The sequence below is a fragment of the Meriones unguiculatus genome, chromosome 14 (genome assembly GCF_030254825.1).
Source record: "Meriones unguiculatus strain TT.TT164.6M chromosome 14, Bangor_MerUng_6.1, whole genome shotgun sequence".
NCBI lineage: Eukaryota > Metazoa > Chordata > Mammalia > Rodentia > Muridae > Meriones > Meriones unguiculatus.
In genome coordinates, this window is record NC_083361.1 from 7,452,008 (window position 1) to 7,469,412 (window position 17,405).

Sequence of the window (17,405 nt, forward strand, 5' to 3'; positions counted from 1 at the left end):
ACTCTGGGACAATTGGCTTACCATATGGAAAAGTGAAATTAACTGCTGATTTATAGCATATACAGAAATAAAATCCAGATGGTTTGGAGACAGACATGTGAGATGTTTGGGGATTTTATAAGTTACAGGGGCTATGTTTGTGGAGCTGGAGGGGGCCTGGTTTCAGGTGGCCTTTGCTCTAACCAGGTCTGAACTTGACAGCTCCCAGCTGCCCTTGCTTCATTATTCTCTGGATATTTTTGTTGGCCTCCCTTGGCATAACTGACTGCATTTTCTTCCTGCTTGGCTGTGCTCATTAGATCACATGGGCACCTCTCCGCTCCATGTTTGTTATTTTGTTTTTGTTTTTTCGAGACAGGGTTTCTCTGTGTAGCCCTGGCTGTCTTAGAACTCACTCTGTGTATTAGGCTGGCTTCGAACTCAGAGATTTGCCTCCCTCTGCCTCCTGAGAGCTGGGATGAAAAGAGTGCACCACCACCGCCCAGCTCACCGTTTTGTTTTGTTTTGTTTTCTTAGTTGGGCTGTTTCCCAGCATGCTTTTATTGAGGTATCTTAAGAATGAGGATGGAATATACAAAGCCTCTGGATGCCGATGCTCAGAAATCATAGCCTGTTAAGTCAGGCCACAGGGCTGGCTCCAGATGAAAAAGCATAGAGAAAGCTGAGCATGGCGTTGTAGATCCCAGAGCTGGGGAGACTGAGGCAGGAGGATCCTGATTTTGAGGACAGCTTGGGCTACATACACAGCAAGACTCTGCTTCCAAAGCAAATGACAGAAATCAAGGGAATGGGCATTTAGCTCATTGGTAGAATGCCTGCCTAGTAAGCACAGACCTTGGGCTCAGTCCTTGGAGCTCTCTGTGTTGTGTGTGTGTTTGCGTGTGTGTGCATGCAAGGGTCTGTGGGTAACCACAACCGAAAAGCCAAGACCGCAACCAGCGATGCTGGGTGTGGCAGCAAAACCCTTTATTCCCGACACTTGGGAGACAGAAGCAGGTGGATCTCTTTGAACTCAAGGTCAGCCTGGTCTAGAAAATGAGTTCCAGGTTGACTGCTACGTAGTGAGGCTCTGTCTCTATTCACAGCCTTTCCCTCCCTCATTCCAGGAAGCTCACTGGGACCCCTCTGAAGTCCATATGGCTCTGTATGATGAAGACCTCCTGAAAAACCCTTTCTACCTGGCCCTCCAGAAGTGGCGCCCCGACTTGTGCAGCAAGGTGGCCCAGATCCATGGCACCGTAAGTCTACGGGTCCTGAGGGTTGTCCCCAAGGGTGAACAATGCCAGAAATGTGGCAGGCTGATGCAACATATAGAAGAAGTCAGTTACAAAGCCGCCCTGTGTCCACCTCCCCCAGGAGGGGGCTGTTATGCCGTGTGGGGGCCCCTCAAACTCCTGCCTGGATGAAGCCTCCCTCCCGAGACTGAAGCCTGGTGTCTTAGGGTTTCTATGGCTGTGATGGTATACCATGACCGAAAAGCAAGACGGGGAGGAAACGGTTTCTGTGGCTCCTACTTCCTTATTGCTGCTGTTCATCATCAGAGGAAGTCAGGGCAGGATCCTGGAGGCAGGAGCTGATGCAGAGGCCATGGAGGGATGCTGCTTACTGGCTTGCTTCCCCTGGCTTGCTCAGTCTGCTTTCTTAGGGGATCCAGGACCGCCAGCCCAGGGGTGGCACCATCCACCATGGGCCGGGTCGTCCCTCATCGATCACTAATTAAGAAAATGCCTCACAGCCGGATCTTATGGGGCCATTTTCCCAATTGAGGTTCCCTCCTTTCAGATGATGCCAGATGAGGTCAAGCTGACATAAAACTAGGCCACACATATGGGTTGTCATCTGTCTCCACACCCTTGCCCATTGTCTGTGGTGGATCATACCTCTGTCCTGGTACTCAGCTCTCTCGTTCCCTTGTTGGCTTTCAGTGCTCCTAGAAGGCAGACATCATGGTTCTGCCCTGGTGCTCAGCAGTCCTTATCTGCTCAGGTGGGTGTGCTGTGGAAGCAGGGAGCTTGTGAGGTCATACATTAGTGGCATGGTTAGCTTTAAATGTCAGCTTACAGGGCCTCGTGTTCATTGCCTAAGAGTACTTACTGCCAGATTTGGAGAGATGGCTTAGTAGTTAAGAGCACTGGCTGCTCTTCCAGAGGTCCTGAGTTTGATTCCCAGAAACCCCATGGTGGCTCACAGCCATCTGTAATGGAATCTGATTCCCTCTTCTGCTGTGCATGAAAACAGAGCACTCTTATACTTAATAAATAAATCTTAAAAAAAAAAAAAAAGAAAGAAAGCACACTTACTGCTTCTGCAGAGAACCCAGGTTCAGTCCTCGGCACCAACTTAAATTAATTATTAAGATATGTCATTTTGTGCCAAGCTAGAAGACAAAGTCTTAACTGAGGAATTATCTAAATCAGGCTGGCCTGTGGCGGGGTCTGTGGGATTCTCTGACTGACACTTGATTCAGGAAGAACAGCTATGGTGTTTCACGAGCCTTGAACAGTGGAAGAGGGAAGAAAGCTAGCGCAGCAGGCAGCCAGCATGGGTACATTCGTTTCTCTCCACCTTGACAGTGGGTAGAGAATGCCTGGCCCCACATCCCCCACCCCCAAGTGACTGATGGTAACTGGAAACTGAAGGCAAGTAAAGCCTTCCTTCTCCTATGTCCGCCTTTGGTCAGGATGCTCTATCACAGTAGCAGAAATGAAATTAGGACATCGCTTGGAAAGGTGTTTCCTAAAGGGAAGGACTTTCTACGACACAGGCCACAGTTCCAAGTCTCCAGGGCGGCCAGGGATCAGGAGTGGAAGAAGCATGCGGGAGAAATGGTGGCTTCCAGGGAGGGGCCGGCATTTGGGTTGGGAGCTTAAATCTCCTTGATAACTGTAACAGAATGCCTAACAGAAACCACCTGTCGGAGGAGGAGTTAATTTTTGACTAGTACTCTGAGGCTTCTGACCTATCTGGACTGTTGACTCTGGTCTGTGGTGGGAGTGTGTGATACGGACCTTGGCAAAGGAGGGACTGAGGACAAGCTCCGCCCACGGCATGCCTACCAGTGACTGCTTCCACCAGTTAGGCCCCACCCTGGAAGCCTTCAGAACCTCCCCAAAAGGGCCACCAGCTAACGACGGGGGGGTGGGGGGGGGACACGACAGACATTGCCTGTTGCACATTAGAGGTTGCCCTGGTTTGCATCTGTGTCTATCATGAAGGGAAGTTAGGGCGGGAATTGAAGCAGAGGCCACAAAGGAGGGCTGCCTTCTCCCTGTGTCCCCTTGGCTTGCTTAGCTGCTTTCTTACTCAGCCCAGGACCCAGCTCACGGTGGGTGGCCCCGCCCACCGTGAGCTGGGCCCTCCCCCGTCAGTCACCTAGCAGGAAATCCCACAGGCCAATCTGATGGAAGCGGCTTATCAGTTCAGGTTCCTTCTTTCTAGATAACTCTAGCTTGTGTCAAGTTGACAAAAAACAACCAGGACAGTGGGCTGCTGCTGCTGCTGCTGCTGCTTCTTCTTTTTTTTTTTTGGGGGGGGTTAGTGTCAAGGAGGCAAATCAGGATTTTGTATATGCTAGGCAAATGTTCTATCACTGAGCCACACCCCAGCCCCTCACTGGGGATTCTAGATAGGGGCTCTACCACTGAGCCACACCCCCTCACTGGGGGATTCTAGGCAAGGGCTCTACCACTGAGCCACACCCCCTCACTGGGGGATTCTAGGCAGGGGCTCTACCACTGAGCCACACCCCAGCCCCTCACTGGGGGATTCTAGGCAGGGGCTCCACCACTGAGCCACACCCCAGCCCCTCACTGGGGGATTCTAGGCAGGGGCTCTACCACTGAGCCACACCCCAGCCCCTCACTGGGGGATTCTAGGCAGGGGCTCTACCTCTGAGCCACACCCCAGCCCCTCACTGGGGGATTCTAGATAGGGGCTCTACCACTGAGCCACACCCCAGCCCCTCACTGGGGAATTCTAGGCAGGGGCTCTACCACTGAGCCACACCCCAGCCCCTCACTGGGGGATTCTAGGCAGGGGCTCTACCACTGAGCCACACCCCAGCCCCTCACTGGGGGATTCTAGGCAGGGGCTCTACCTCTGAGCCACACCCCAGCCCCTCACTGGGGGATTCTAGGCAGGGGCTCTACCACTGAGCCACACCCCAGCCCCTCACTGGGGGATTCTAGGCAGGGGCTCTACCACTGAGCCACACCCCAGCCCCTCACTGGGGGATTCTAGGCAGGGGCTCTACCACTGAGCCACACCCCAGCCCCTCACTGGGGGATTCTAGGCAGGGGCTCTACCACTGAGCCACACCCCAGCCCCTCACTGGGGGATTCTAGGCAGGGGCTCCACCACTGAGCCACACCCCAGCCCCTCACTGGGGGATTCTAGGCAGGGGCTCTACCTCTGAGCCACACCCCAGCCCCTCACTAGGGAATTCTAGGCAGGGGCTCTACCACTGAGCCACACCTCAGCCCCTCACTAGGGAATTCTAGGCAGGGGCTCTACCACTGAGCCACACCCCAGCCCCTCATTAGGGAATTCTAGGCAGGGGCTCTACCATTGAACTATCCCATTATCATGTGTGTATTAAGGTACATGTGTATGCGCATGTGGAGGTCACAGGTCAACCTCAGGCGTCATTCCTCTACACCCTACACCTTTTTTTTTTGTTTTGTTTTCAGTACAGGCTCTCTCATTGAATTAGTGCACAGCTATGCAGCTAGGCTGGCTAGCCTACTACCCCAGGGTTCTCTTGCTGACAGTTCGTGTGTGCTCTAGCAGACCTGTTCTGTTTGGCTTCTTCACATGAGTTCTGGGGTTTAAGTTCAAGTCCTGCCCCTCCCTGCCTGCGCTACCCTCCGAGACCCCCCTTTCTTTTTCAAAGCTTCACCGTAAGTCGAGTGTGTCAGCCTGTGAGGAGGTTCTGCCCCTGCTTGGGAAGTCCCTGGTGGCTCTGTGTCCCCTTTCCCCGCTCACCTCAGGCTGTGTTTCCTCTTGTCCTGTGGTGACTGCTCAGGTCAGGCCCCTGAGGACTGGAACTGAAGGAGAAGTTTGGTCGGCTCAGGACAGCCTCTGGTTGTGGGTGGCTTTTTCTGGAAAAACAACACAGCTTGTCTGTCCCCCGGGGGAGCCCGCTCTTCCTGAAGCGTGGTCTGCATTTTATGATTAGTATTTTTCTTCATATGTTTTAACCGGAGATTTCTTTTTTTAATTTGGATTTTGGAAGCCATGGAATTCATTATTAAAAAAAAGAAAGAAAGAAAGAAAGAAATTAGAGGCGGAGCATGACAAAACAGGCCAGTAATTCAAACACGTGGTAGCGTGATAGCTTAGGCTGAGGCTGTGTAGTGTGGGAGCAGCATACACCACATGGCGAGACTAGATAAATAATTAAATAAACAGATAAGGGGCTGGAGAGCAGGCTTGGAGCCTGTGAGGACCCAGGTTCAGCACTGAGATCCCAGATGCCCACCACTGTGCTCAGCCCCATCTTTGGACATAGGACTCCACTCTGGCTTCCTGATAGCCACAGAAGCCACTTGAGGCCCACCCTGGGTGGTGATACCTTTCTGGCCTTGGCCTCATTGGGCGAGACCAGCTTCCCCGCAGTAGAATGGACTACTCTTGCCAGCGTGCTCAGGGTGAGGCTGGAGCTAGGTGGCCCGCTCTGGCCCCCTGCTATTCATGGCATGGGCAGGTGGGTCACAGCTGTCCGCTGTGCTGTGTGATGTACATGTTTGTTAGTGGGACGACCCTGCTTCCAGAAGGTTCCGCATCCTCCCTGTCACTTCTGAGGGAGCAGCGTGGCGTCAGCAGTTTAGTAATTCCTGTCCTGGGAGGTTGGCACCAGGGCCAAGAGTTAACCAAGCTAGGATCTTCTCTGGAGTTCAGGGTTCTTTATGGGGACAGCACTTACTTTTCTGGTTGCTGTGACAAAAATACCCGACAGAAGCAACTAAGGAGCAAGGGTTTATTTGGGCTCACAGCTTCAGAGGGCTCTGTTCCAGCATGCGAGAGAAGGCATGGTAGTAGTCATGATGGCTGGAGTGTTTGCCAGAGACTGTCTCCACATCACGGAGGAACAGGAAGTGGAGTACAGGACCAGAACTGGATGGAAACAGCTATAATCTTCCAAGGCCCCTCCTTAGTGACCCTACTCCCCTCTCTAGGCTCCACCTCCTAAAGGCTCCACAGACTTGATAGCAATGTGAGCCTGGGACAAGGTAGTTAAGTCATGAACTATGGAAGACATCTCAGATTCAAACCGTAACCACGGAACTTTAAAAAAAGAAATAAACTCAACATTTTAAAAACTGTCTTGGGAGGGGGGGACTAGAGAGATGGCTCAGAGGTTAAGAATACCAGCTGCTCTTCCATAGGTCCTGAGTTCAACTCCCAGCAACCACATGGTGGCTCACAACCATCTATAATGAGATCTGGTGCCTCCTTCTGGCATGCCAGCATACATGCAGGCAGAGCATTTTATGCATAATAAATAAATAAATCTTAAAAAAAAAAAAAACTGTCTTGGGGTTGGAGAGATGGCTCAGAGGTTAAGAGTGCTGGCTGAGCTCAGAGAACCCAGGCTTGATTCCCAGCACTTACAGGGCGGCTCACAACTGCCTGTAGCTCCAGTTCCGGTGGATCCGACGCCCTTTTCTAGCTGCTGTGGGCAGCGAATGCGTGCAGGGCACAGGCATACACACATAGGCAAAACACTCAAACATAGAAAACGGAACAATGGGATAATAAACTTCTATGTCCGTAGTATCGGCCATTTCTGACATTTCCTCCTACAGACAAGCTGGCATGATCCCCTGCTCTGCCAGTCTGCAGTACCATGGGTGTGGCAGCTGGTGCGGGGGTTGGGGGAGGGAGCCGGACCGATCCCCTAGATGGAGCTGGCTTCCTGCCGGGTCTTCATTTCCTGGGAGGACTGTTCTTCCTGCCACCTGGTTGCACCATGGCAATTCCGTCTCCCACACTCCGAGGCACCTGTGACACCCAAGCCGCTCTAATAGCCACCTCTGTGCTCATTGCGCAGGCTAATAATGTACCTGGGGCTTCCTGAGAGCCACTTGGGCAGGTCCGCCTCCTGGGATGCTGGCCCGTGGGCTGCTGCTTCCTGACTTTGCAGGAGATACATAATTAAGAACTAGCCCCAGGGTGAGACGGTACCCCCCCCACGACTCATTTACATTCATTCACGTGGATGAGTGAAGATGAATTCATTCATTCAGGGTTATTTACAGAGCCGTGGGTCACTGCAGGTGGCTATGTTTTCTTAAGCCAACTTAATAAATGACCACTTCAATAATGACTGTAAGCTCGGTGGAACAGGTGCACGCTCAGGTTCAGGTACTGCCCGTGTCGAGGCAGTCTCGGTGACTGAAGGCTCAGGCAGCACCAGGCCTGGAAAGGTTCCGAGATGTGATTATCACCACAGATCCTGCCAGGCTCAGCAAACGCTGCCCAGCCGTGGGAAGGACGGCTGTCTCAGGGCATCCTGGTGCATAGAGAAGCTAAATGGTGGCTTGCTGCAGAATGGAGTCACTCTGGCCGGGAGGTGGAGGGTTGGAGAAAGTTGTCCATGATCCTATTGTGACCTGGGGGGATGTGTCCGTTTACCTGTCAGAAAAAAAAAAAAACAACCTGAAAGAAGGCAGGTGGGTACCAGAGGGGGAGGATCTGGAGTCCCAGGCTTCCCTGGGCTCCAAACAAGACCTTATCTCAAAACAAAACCGCAAAACAAACAAGGCTTGGGGCTGCCTGTAGATCAGTGGAGGTGGGCTTCGTGCAACAGGGCAGCCTCTCCCTTGGAACCGGAAGGAATTAGCCTCCTTTCCAGGTCTGTCGGGAACCTGAGGAAGGGCAAGTGTCTGAAATTGAAGGGTCCCCTGTTCAGTCAGCGCCCGTACGTCACTTCCTCTGCCTGGCACGCTTGGTGATGTGAATCCAGCACGGTGTGCGCTGGGCACGGGAGGGTGTGTCAGCACACAAACCGGATGTAATTTTAATTAGAGTCAAGTTTCTCAGAACACACAGAAATTCCTGGTCCCGTGAAGGCCAGGTGAAGGCTTGGAGCAGGACTGTTCCGTGGACGGACAGCATATTCCCCTCCTCAGCACAGCCGTGGCCATCACAAAGCCCCCAGGGCTCCTGCTAGGCACGTCCTTGCGGAACCCAGTCTCCATCTTGAGGGTCCTTTTCTGACTTCCGGCTCAGCGGTACTTATGTAGTTTCGAGGCCCTGTGCAGCTGGGAGTTGTTTCCCGTTTCGAAGTTGATTCCCAGAGACCTCCCGAATTTTTTAGTTAAGATGTCAGAACTGCGCTCTGCCCAGAGTCTGGCTGTGAGTCTCTGCCTCTGCTTCGATCCCATGCTGGGTGGAGTCTTTCAGAGGACGTCTGTGGAAGGCTCCCACCCTGTTCCCTCTGTTTAACCACTTCCGGTATCTAGTCTATTATTCGCCCTTCTAAGTGACAATTAAGCATCCTCCCTCAGGTCCTTCTTGTTATTTAGCTTCTTTGGGTCTGTGGGTTTTAGTATGGTTATCCTGTATTTCTATGGTTAATATTCACTTATAAGTGAGTATATATCATGCATGTAAAGAATAGGGGAATAGAAGGACCTGGAGGGGACAGGAGCTCCATAAGAACAACGGAGCCAACAAATCTGGGCTCAGCGGGTCCTGCGGACACTGATGCACCAACCAAGGATCTTGCATGGAGAGGACCTAGACCCCCTGCTCAGATGTAGCCCATAGGCAGCTCAGTCTCCATGTGGGTTCCCTAAGAAGGGGAGGAGGCTCTGTCTCTGACATGGATTCTGTTGCCCGCTCTGTCATCGCTTCCCCCTGGTGGTGGAGTGGAGCCTGCCAGGCCACAGAGAAAGAAGATGCAGGCAGTCCTGATGAGACTTGATAGGCTGGGGTCAGATGGTAGGGGAGGAGGGCTCCCCCTTTCTGAGGACTAGGGGAGGTCAGATGGTAGGGAAGGACCCCTTTCCGAGGACTAGGGGAGGGGAAGGTGGGGAAGAAGAAGGAAGGGTGGGACCTGGAGGAGATGAGGGAGGGAGCTACAATCAGGATGTAAAGTGAATAAATTATAAAAAAATAGAATTAAAACAAAGGCAAACAAACAAACAAAAAGATGTGAGACGTGAGGGGCCTGGAGGGATTTTGACTCAGCAGTTAGGAGCACTTGCCGCTCATTCATGAAGTCCAGAGTTTGGATATCTCATGTTACCCATGTCACAAATATTTTTTTTAACTACAGCTTTCAAGGAATTGGACAGCCTCTTCTGGCCTCCTTGAGTACCCAGACACACATGCAAAATAAATAAACTTAGGTCATTGTTTTAAATAAGCGAGTACATAACATTTCATATTTTCTTTTTTTGAGACGATATCCCAGACTGGCCTCAAATTGACTTTGCACTATTTTCCTCCTGCCTGGACTGGGGTTACAGGCAGATGCCACCATGTCTATTTTTCTGTCAGTGCTGGGGGACTCCCAGGGAGTTTAGCAGAAGCTACTAAATAGAATTTAAACACATGAAAGGAAGTTTTATACTTCCTGAAATATAAACACTGAAGACATGGGTGTCAGCAGTTAAGCATTAGAGGAGAGGCCCAATGGTAAGAGCTCTTGCTGCTCTTGCAGAGGGCCCTGGGTTCAGATCCCAGCACACACATGGAGTCATGATGGCCTGTAACTCCAGTTCCAGAGGATCCAGCATCCTTTTTTTCTGGCCTCTGTGGGCACTGTATGCATGTAATGCAAAGATATACATTTGGGCAGAACGCTTGTGTGCACATAAAATTTTAAAAATAATGTTTTTAAGAAAAAAAAAAGGAAAAAAAACCTAGGAGGTAATAAGGGAAATACAGAGCGGACATTTGTGCATAATAATGCATCGTGGTTGGAATTTAATTTTATTTTGCAAAAGTTATGTGTAAATCTGCCTGTCTGTGTGTGTGTTTGTACATGTATGTGAAGAACCCCCCCAGAGGCCAGAAGAGGACGGCGTTGGATTCCCCATGGGCTGGCGTGACAGGTGGTTGCAAGGTGACGGACATGGGTGCTGGGAACTGAACCCAGGCCCTCTGCAAGAGCAGTCCGTGCTCTTAGCTGCTGAGCTTAGCTGCTGAGCCGTCTTCCAGCCCCATGTCCTGTTTCTGAAAAGAAGCCCTGTGGTTCAGAGACGCATCCCTAAAAATATATACGGATGAGCACTTCTCTACCTTATGTAACTTTCTGGTACTCGCTTCAAAATAACCTAGAGATTGGGCATAGATGGAGATATACCACGTGACTGGCCACTGGATTCCTAATTTTTGAAGCTGGATAAAGGATGTGAGGGGCCAGCCTGGTCTACAGAGGGAGTCCCAGACAGCCAGGGCTACCTAATAAAGAGCCCCTGGCTCAAAAGAATTTAAAATGAAAGAAAGACGTTAAAATAGTTAAAATAGCCTGTTAAGTGGCTCAGGGAGTAAACGCATTTGAAGCCGGTTACAACCAGCCACGCCTCCAGCCTTAACCAGGGCCGTTTTTCCAAGTGACGCTGCCCTCCTCTGCAGGTCCCCCTCATGACAGATTCCAGCTGGGGCTCCTTGGCGACATCTGGGCTGCAGAAGTCACTTGGCCCACTCGGTCTAGTGCTAATCCTGCCTTTCCTCCCAGGTCTTAGTGCCCTGCCGAGGAAGCCTGCCGAGCAGTGTACAGGCCTGCTTCCAGTTTGAGTCCTACGTCTTGGTACCCACGGAAGGACGCTTTCAGACGCTGGATGGAAAGGTACTCACTGCTAGGGTGGCTCAGAGTTGATGGGGGGTGGGGCAGATAGAGGCGAGATGAACCTGTTTCTCAGCCTTTCGAGTCACTGGCATCAGATATGGATTTTTACATGTACGTAGCAGCTTTTGAAAAGGGTTATGGGCCTCCTGCCTTTGTTCGGGAACCTTTGAGACAAGAGGCCATGGTAACAGTGAGTTGGACCCAGACTGTGACGCAAGGCGGGTTTGGGCTGGAGTTCATCACTCCCTGCCTCAGCCAAGGGGAGTCATCTCCCTGTATGTTGGGGTTCCTGGTATCCCCCTTCTCAGGTCTGTATCCTACTAGCTATTTCTTTGGTTGTGGTTGTTTTGTTTTTTTGTTTGTTTTTTCCTAGGCAGGTTCTCACTGCATAGCTCTGGCTGGTATGGAGCTTACTCTGTAGACCAGGCTGGCCTTAAACTCAGATTCAGCATGCCTCTGCCTCCCAAGTGCTGGGATTAAAGGTGTGCACCACCATACCTAGCCCATATTAATTTATTTTTGAGACAGGGTTTTGCTGTATTTCCCAGGCTGGCTTGGAACTCGTGATCCTCCTGCCTCAGCCTCCCACGTGTTGAAAATGCAGGCACGAGCCACCATGCCCAGCTGCGTGGATGCTTTTTGTTTTTTAATGGAAGCAGACAGGCTCTGAGAAGTGGACATTTCATTTGCACACAGCTAGCCCCATCCCCCCAACCCCCAACTAATGCATGGTCAGAGGTCACCCTGACCACTCTTCTCACTGGGGGTGATCTTCAGTTTGACCCCAGGGCCTGAGCATCTGGGCTTATGGGTACTGGGGCAGATCTCAGAGGGTGTGGGTTATCAGTACACTTGCTCAGGCTGGCACCCCCACGGCTCATGAGGTCCTGGCATGTAACTGTTCCACGCTCATATCTCACCATATCTGTTCCTCGCTCCCCAGGCATGTGTCCGGTTAGCCCGCCCTGGGGTGGAGTGGCATGCTCCGCCTTGCCTATGTGCCTTCCGGGAAGAGGCTGCAGGGGGTCTCCGTGCTTGCCACCCCAGGCTGGTCCAGTGGTGTTTCTCTGATTCCAGGATGTCCTCATTGAAGGAAACAGGATTAAGCTAGGGGCTGGTTTCGCTTGCCTTCTCTCTGTGCCCATCCTCTTCGAGGAGACTTTCTACAACGAAAATGAAGAGAGTTTCAGCGTTCTCTGCATCGCGCATCCTCTGGAGAAGAGAGAGACTTCAGGTACCCGGGGATGGAGGGGGGGGGGATCACCTTTTTCTCCCTATAAGGAGAAGTATGTGAGCACCTCCTTCCCCCACGCACAGCTGTTAAACGCTCGAATGCCACACACACACCATCAGAGGGCCCACTAACGACCTGCCTGACTTTAAGGAAGTCCCCTCTGGGACTTGATCTAAGTCTTCCCTTGCTGAGGTGATGCGGCTTGGGGCTGCCATGGAGGATTTGATAGGACTCCAGGCGGAGCTGTTCACAGAGGCCTCACCGCTCTGATCGGCCTGTGAGGAAGGTTGTCCCTGGAGCTGTGCAGAGCTGAAACCCTGGCTTTGTCTGGGCCCAGCCTTGGGCGTTAGCTTTGTGGCGTTATGAAAGCAGCTGCACCATTGCCTCCCTGAGAGCTCATTGGTTCTCAGTTGACTGTTTAGTTGCCCTGGGAAACGGCACAGTTCCCGTGCCAAGTGCACCATGAAGCTGAATTGTCCGGAACAGGCTTCTCATCCCCATGGGTCTATACCTAGGGCCACACGTTAATTTGCCATTTTGTTCCCTGAAAAGGCCTTGTGTGGCTTTCTGGACTCCAGGCTGTCCTGCGGCTGGGCTGTTCTTGGGCAGCATGTGGAAATGAGGGCCTTCCCTTACTCATTCCCTGGTCCATGGCCATCCTCTCTCTGAACAAGGGCTCTAGTCCCTTCCAGAACAGGGGAAAGGTTGTTAACCCCCCAGGCCCCATTGGTCAGGAAACCGAAAACTAGCCAGCCTGACCCTCAGTCTGCTTTTTCAGAAGAACCTTCAGCACCTTCTTCAGATCCCTTTTCCCTGAAAACCATTGAAGATGTGAGAGAATTTTTGGGAAGACACTCGGAGAGATTTGACAAGAACATCGCGTCTTTCCACCGGACGTTCCGGGAATGTGAACGAAAGAGCCTCCGCCAGCACATAGTAAGTAGCAGTGGCTTGTCCTGCCCAGCTGGCTGCTTTCAGTCACCCCAGAGCCGCTGGCTAGCATGTCCATTCCAGAACGCCACTGGGGCCCAACTCTGAGGCCGGAAGTTTTGTGGAAAATGTTTCTACTGTACAAATAGCATAAGGCCCTTCAGGAAGTGAAAAAAAAAATCTCAGAAGTCTAAAAATGAGTACCATAAAGAAACTACCCCACCCCTGTTAACCCTAAAGGGAGAGAGAAAAAAAAGAAGTTGAGGTCCAGGAGAAGGGTCCGGTGGCTGGAAAATGTTCTTTATGCAAGACAGACGACCTGGGCTCAAATCCCCAGAACCCACGTAAAAGCTGGACAACTTTCTTAAAAGTGTCGTACTCCCGTGATCTAGCTATGCTTAGAAAAGGCTGGGAGGTGCCGGGCGGAAAATCCTCCAGTGTAAGCCAGCCAGCCGGAAGTACTCAGCAGACTGGCAAACAGCCAGAGAGGCCTCGCCAGAGGCGGAAGGTGAAAACTGATAGCCAAGGCTGGCCCCTGACCTCCGCACACCCGAATACGCAGATGTGTGGAGGACCGACAGAGTTGCTCAGAGGCTGAGAGTGCTTTAGCCGACAGTGTGTTGGACCCTCTGGGCCCACGTGGTGCAAGGGGAGAAAGGCGACTCCTCAAAGTCGTCTTCCAACTTGTGCGCATGTGCTGTAGCCTATGTGCTCCTCCTCCCCCGGCCCCCCACAGGCTTATTCTGAAGAACGAAAGGTAATTTTAAGGAGTTGAACATCCACTTGAGAAGATGAGTTGATAACGCTGGCGTATCTCCCAGATCTAGCCTGTGGTCTTTGGCTGTGGTGCCCACTCGGGCCTTGGTGGTAAGAGGGCTCACCCCTCTGTTCTGTGTCGCACAGGACTCCGTCAATGCCCTCTACACCAAATGCCTCCAGCAGCTCCTCCGGGACTCTCACTTGGTAAGCCGGCATCTAAACAGAACGGCAGCGCTTTGCCCGTGTTGCAGATCCAAACCCTCAACCGGCGTCTCTCTTGAATCCTAGAAGGTTCTTGCCAAGCAGGAGGCCCAGATGAACCTGATGAAGCAGGCGGTGGAGGTAAGGAGAGGGTGGGGCGGTGGCTGGGACACTCCTGTTACCCGATGCACGCCCCGAGAGCTGCCACTGTCCATTCCACAGATGTATGTCCATCATGACATTTACGACCTCATCTTTAAGTACGTGGGGACCATGGAGGCGAGCGAGGTGAGTGCGCAGTCTTTTTTCTCTGCGACGAGGGCCCTAACCTAAGAGGCATGAAGCTTTGGGGCTGGAGAGGTAGTCTTAGCAGTTAAGAGTATACACCATGTTTGCAAAGGCTCAGAGTTTGCTTCCTAGCACCCAGGAAGGATGGCTCACAACCTCCCATAACTCCAGGTGTGGGAGTCCTAGCACCTTCCTCTGGCCTCTGTGGATACCTGCAGTCACGTGCACAGACACAGGACACACACACACACACTCACGCACTCACGCACAGTTAACACTAGATCTTAGTGTCTTTAATCCCAGCCCTCAGGAAGCAGAGGCAGATAGGTATCTGCGAGTTCCAGGATAGCCAGGACCATGGAGAGAGAACCTGTCTCAAAACCAACCAAGCAAACAAAAACCTTAAGAGAAGTTTGAAGCTCTGTTCAAATCTCTGTTGCCAGGATGCTGCCTTTAACAAGATCACCAGAAGCCTTCAAGATCTCCAGCAGAAGGACATTGGCGTGAAACCTGAGTTCAGGTAAGGGTTCCCGCAGCTTCACCAATTAGCATGCGGGGAGCCAGCTTCTCCCCTCAGTCACTTTGGTGGGAGTGACCGCAGCGGCAGCAGCGGTGGCCCCAGATTTGATGTGGTCCCAACTAAGGAGCTCCCAGCTGATGACAGGCAGCCAAAGTCGACCCATGACTGCCTTGTAGCTTCCTCTCCTGTGCTTGTGGGCCAGTGGGCCAGCTGGGTGGGAGCTGAGGGGGGTGGGGTTGGTGTAACTGGCCTCTGGATGGGCGTGTGAGTCACGAGAAAGACGTTGCCCTCACCTGCCAGTCTGAGAGAACCCAGCCGCAGGGCTGTCACTGCCAGCTAAGTTTCATTAGGATAAAAATGGCTGAAGTGTCGGTCTCCCCACTCTTGGGATGTTTCCATCTGGGGCTTTTTATTACATTTTGTAAAGTTATTATTTTTTGTTACCACTTAAAATTTTTCAGCCCTGAGCCGGGCACAGTGGCGCACGCCTGTAATCCTAGCACTCAGGGAGGCAGAGGCAGGCGGATAATTGTGACTTTGAGGCCAGCCTGGTCTACAGAGCAAGTCCGGGATAGCCAAGGCTGCTCAGAGAAACCCTGTCTTGAATGAATGAACGAGTTTTTTCCTTCATTTTTGTTTTGTTTTAATGTGTCTGAGTGTTTTGCCCGCATGTACACGCACACATGGGATCAGTGCCTGTGGAGGCCAGGAGAGAGTGTCAGAATTCCTGGGATTAGAGTTACAGACATCTGGGTTTTAGCATCTGGGTTTTAGGAGTCAAACCTGCGTCCTCTGCAAGAGCAGCCAGTGCTCTTAACCACTGAGCCAACCATTTCATCCCCATATTATTTTAATAATTGTGTTTTATTATTTGAATTACGTGTCTGTGTGTCTCTCGGAGTGGGTGTGCGCGTGTGACTGCAGGGGCCCTCGGAGGCCAGAGGCGTTAGATCTGCCTGCAGCTGGAGTCACAGGCGGTTGTAAGCTGCCCAGTGTGGGTGCTGGGAATCGAACCCCAGTCTTCCGTAAGAACATTCCATCCTCTTAACCACTGAGCCATCTCTCCGGCCCGTATCTTTTTGAGATGATAGCTCCGTATGTAACCCAGACGCCCCTGAACTCACCTTGTAGCCCAGGCCAACTTTGAAGTTGCAATCCCCCTGCATCAGCCTCCCCAGTGCCAGGCTCACAGGCCTCACCTCACGGTCAGGCTTCTGGATTTTTTAATGTTTTTGAATCGCTGGTGAAGTTCTGTTGTTTGCAAGCCCGCGTGGGATGCCCCCACCCTGTGTGAAACCACTCCACTGTCCGTTCTTGTCGGTCACGCCGTGTGGCTGTGAGAAAGGTCTCGGCAGGTGTACGGCCAGGACAGGATCAGTAGGGCCCTCCGCCGTGGCCTGACGTTCCCACTCTCTCAACCCCAGCTTCAACATCCCTCGCGCGAAGAGAGAGCTGGGGCAGCTGAACAAGTGCACATCCCCGCAGCAGAAGCTGCTGTGTCTGCGGAAGGTGATGCAGCTCACCACGCAGTCCCCCAGCCCGAGAGGTGGGTGCTGGGAAGGGGCGGGGCGGTGGGCGGGGCGGTGGCTGAGGCGGCAGATGCCAAGGTCCGTGGAGGAGGGACCTGAGTTGCATGGGGAGTGTGTGCCCTGGGGTGGGGGTGGGGTGCGGGTTAGGCAGGAGTAGGTTAGCAAATCCTGAGACCAGAGAAGCGTGGCCTGGATGTGTTTGTGGGTGGGACGTGGGACTGGGGGCGGGGGAGGGGTGTTTGGAGGTTTGGCTGTCTCTTAGGCTATCTCACCTCACTGTGTATATAAAACTAAAATGAAAAATTAAAAAAAAACAATCTGGGTTAAAAAGTATAATAGGGGATGGGAGGGGGTTGTCACTCAGTGGTCAAGTGAGCCCCTCCACCCAAGTTCCACCCTCAGCTGAAGACAAAGGAAGTAAAGGAACGGTCCCCAAGGAATCCTGAGTGGGCTAATCAAGCGTCCAGTATGCCTCCAGCAATGGCAAGGGCGGGGGGGGGGCTGCCACCCGCAGCCATGGGCACAGGTCCATAAACTGTCTCCCAAAATATAGTCTCAGAAGGACCCTGGGTGGCAGAGGTAGCCGGGACATACGTGGTCAGTTTTTGTGCCGTTTGGTACTTACTTAGGTTTCATTGTCGATGTTTCGAGACAGGGTCACGTGTAGCACAGGCTGGCCTCAGCTCACCCATTGCTGGGGTTACAGGTGTGGGCTATCTCACCCGTCTTTTTCTTGTCTGTCTTTCCCTCTTTCTTTCTGTTTCTTCTTTTTATTTTTAAGTCAGGCCCTCACTGTGTAGTCCTGGCCGGTCTTGAACTCTGACATCTGTTCGGGACACTGTCAAGGAAACTGTAGTGTTTTCTGCCCAGAGTCTGATTTTATGGGCGTGTGGGTTTGCTCTTGGTTGCTGAGGGGGAGTTTATACGTTTATCCTTCCATTGGTGTTTCATGGAGACTGTGTTTCCCCATTGCAGTGAATTTGGAGACGGTGTGTGCTGATGATCTTCTCTCTGTGCTGCTATATCTGCTGGTGAAGACAGAGATCCCTAACTGGTAACGTTTCTGTTGTTAAAATACCATGTACTTATTTATGCTCTTCTGAGACAGGTCTCTCCAATAGCTCAGGCTAGCCTCCAGCTCTT

At 52.1% G+C, this 17,405-nt stretch overlaps 1 protein-coding gene and 1 long non-coding RNA gene across 3 annotated transcripts in view; one reads left to right on the plus strand and one right to left on the minus strand.

The window, feature by feature from the left end:
• Positions 1-17,405, plus strand: part of Ankrd27 (ankyrin repeat domain 27) — a 47,232-nt gene that overhangs the window by 4,819 nt on the left and 25,008 nt on the right. For both annotated transcript variants that reach the window (XM_060366725.1, XM_060366724.1), the window contains exons 2-11: positions 1,107-1,238; positions 10,691-10,801; positions 11,879-12,035; positions 12,814-12,971; positions 13,869-13,928; positions 14,013-14,066; positions 14,148-14,213; positions 14,657-14,733; positions 16,158-16,279; positions 17,238-17,316. In XM_060366725.1, coding sequence (XP_060222708.1) covers positions 1,137-1,238; positions 10,691-10,801; positions 11,879-12,035; positions 12,814-12,971; positions 13,869-13,928; positions 14,013-14,066; positions 14,148-14,213; positions 14,657-14,733; positions 16,158-16,279; positions 17,238-17,316 — 986 coding nt within the window. In that variant the 5' untranslated portion in view covers positions 1,107-1,136. The remainder of the gene's footprint in view (positions 1-1,106; positions 1,239-10,690; positions 10,802-11,878; positions 12,036-12,813; positions 12,972-13,868; positions 13,929-14,012; positions 14,067-14,147; positions 14,214-14,656; positions 14,734-16,157; positions 16,280-17,237; positions 17,317-17,405) is intronic.
• LOC132647136 (uncharacterized) lies at positions 7,250-12,331 on the minus strand. The gene is made up of 3 exons (XR_009585422.1): positions 12,171-12,331; positions 11,722-11,964; positions 7,250-7,635 (listed from the first exon to the last, which is right to left on the minus strand). It is a non-coding gene; the product is annotated as an uncharacterized LOC132647136 (long non-coding RNA).